The sequence below is a fragment of the Dendrobates tinctorius genome, unplaced genomic scaffold (assembly GCF_039654945.1).
Source record: "Dendrobates tinctorius isolate UK_male_01 unplaced genomic scaffold, ASM3965494v1 ptg000083l, whole genome shotgun sequence".
NCBI lineage: Eukaryota > Metazoa > Chordata > Amphibia > Anura > Dendrobatidae > Dendrobates > Dendrobates tinctorius.
In genome coordinates, this window is record NW_027361751.1 from 4,087,546 (window position 1) to 4,090,000 (window position 2,455).

The 2,455-nt window shown below is 45.1% G+C and overlaps 1 protein-coding gene across 1 annotated transcript in view; it reads right to left on the reverse strand.

The window, feature by feature from the left end:
• Positions 1-1,257: 1,257 nt before the first annotated feature.
• The window catches only part of FOXD1 (forkhead box D1), a 1,636-nt gene continuing 438 nt past the window's right edge, over positions 1,258-2,455 (reverse strand). Inside the window, exon 1 of the mRNA XM_073584335.1 lies at positions 1,258-2,455. This exon is cut by the window's right edge and continues 438 nt beyond it. Coding sequence (XP_073440436.1) covers positions 1,727-2,455 — 729 coding nt within the window. The 3' untranslated portion in view covers positions 1,258-1,726.

Below are 2,455 nucleotides of genomic sequence, written 5' to 3' on the forward strand. Positions count from 1 at the left end.
TAATGCTGTTTCCTCTGAAAGCACACACACTTTAGAAGTGAATTCCAGCCTGGGATGAGACTGTCAGCTGTCTGAAGCCGCTTTCTACTTCTCCAGTCCATTAGGAGCTGAGGAACAAGAGAAGGGAATTTAATCCATCTCCTCGCAGGGTGAAATTATTGCCCCCGAGGTGAAGCAATGACCTCCAGAGGCTGCAATTGCCCTAATTCTGCTCCATGAGCATTAGCAAACATCACGAATACCCTGCACACTCTCACTCCCACTCTCACCAGCACTACTGCTGCCATCCTCTCCCAGCATACTACCCCCACGATCGTCCACCCCTAGCAGGGGCAGCTCCCTCTCATCTGCCTGGATGGCAGGGCTGGAGCTCAGCTATGGAATTCTAAGGTTGGCAAATGAAAAAGAAAAAAATAAATAAAGAATGAAAACTATATGTAAAGTTCCCTGAAATGAGGGAACAAATGATGTGACTCATTAACCATAAATGTATACTTATAGCTATAAACAGGCAGACAGGAGATTTACAACATTTGGCCAGGAATACAGCTGCCGAACTAGCCATCTTCTCCCAGATCAGCTTATAATGTACATCTGCAAATATGTGAAAAGTGTGGATAGATAGATAGATAGATAGATAGATAGATAGATAGATAGATAGATAGCTGTGAGCACTATGTATATAATATGTGTACACGTGCATGTATACAGATATATGTTCCCAGACACACACATACTGTATATATCACTATCACCTGCTTGTCTAATTATCTAAATAGATGGGTAATAGATATATAATGTGGATTTTATAGTTTTTTTTTATTAGCGAGTTATTAGTTTAAAGAAACTGTTTTATCTAAAGAAACGAATTTATATTTTATTTTCAAGAAACTAAATAAATAATAAATAGAACTATTAAAAGACAAGTACAATCAGCCATCCAATAACTTGTTGCTTCTATTTTTTCTTCAGTAGAAAACCTTCCTGCATCCAGTAAATGGAAGAAATAAAAATACAAAAAAAAAACCCTACTGGGACTTGGGAGTGCTCCCCACTGGCCCACTTTCTCTGGGACACTGCTGGGGCTGTGGGTTATTTCGCAGGTCGCTCACTGTGACACTTATTACAGATTCGTGGTACACAATGGAGCAGGAGGACTGTACAGAATAGAGCCAGGACATCTCTTCTATTTTTTTCCCCTCTATATAAATAGATATAAATGAAATAAAATTCACTATTTGTATTTTTAAAATTAAACATTTTATTTTTTTGAAAAAAAAAAAAAACCGTGAAAAATGCTGACATGAACTCGGTACAATAATACTTGGCAGTAAGAACACTTATGTAGAAAAATCCCCAGTCTATAATTATAATACAAAACACAGGATCAAATAAAAAAAAAGGACAGTCGTCTGTGTGTAAACATGTCAATCATTCTGGTGCTAGAAAAGACTTATTGCTTTTATTCTTAGACACTTGCTATGACTCTGGCAGACCTGAGAACCCCACAAACTGGCAGAGTATGGGGGGAAGTACCATGCCACTGTGGTGAAGGCTTTTTTTTTTGCATTTGCAGGTTACCATGGCTTCGTACCAATACACATTAGATAGAGGTGGCAAGCATGGCTGCTAGGGCCTTCCATGTATTACCAATGGCACATAAAGGCAAAAGTAATGCAGAAGCCATAGAAAGGATCCTACCTTCTCAGCACAAGCCTGATTTGTATTAAGAGTTTGCAATCCTAGTGGTGTAAGGTTCCCCATTGGTAAGAATAGTTCCAGGCTGCAAGGCCCCACCTAAGGCAGCAGCAGGAGGGCTGGAGTAAGTCACCAGGGCCCTGGAGATCACTGGGACCCCAGAGGCTTTGGAAGAAGAGTTGCTGCACTGGACTGGGCTCATGTCCCCCCCTATGATGCTCTCAATGGAGAAGGTGGAGGACCTGCTGAGTGCGGAGCTGGAGGTCTTGGCAGCCTGCAGGGAGGCTGGAAGTGCTGGGCTGAGTTGGTGAGGGTAGAAGGTGCATGTCCTGGGCAGATCGGGCAGCAGGGATGGAGCTGGCATGGCAGTGGCATTAGCTGGCTGTCTGTGCTGGGACTGGAAGGCAATCAAGGCAGGATGTGGGTGGTAGGGCTGCAGCTGGATGCCATAGCCGCAGCTGTAGGGGCCATAGCCATAGGCTGGCAGGAAGTGGCCGGGCTCCCGGAGCAGCAGCTCGGGGGTCTGCTGCCTCTTGAAGCGTTTCCTCCTCCGGAGAAAGCTGCCATTGTCAAACATGTCGGCGGACTCGGGGTCCAGCGTCCAGTAGTTGCCCTTGCCGGGGTTGCCGGGCTCCCGGGGGATCTTGACGAAGCAGTCATTGAGGGACAGGTTGTGGCGGATGGAGTTCTGCCAGGCGGGGAACTTCTCCCGGTAGTAGGGGAAGCGCTGGCTGATGAAGTCGCAGATCTCGCTCAG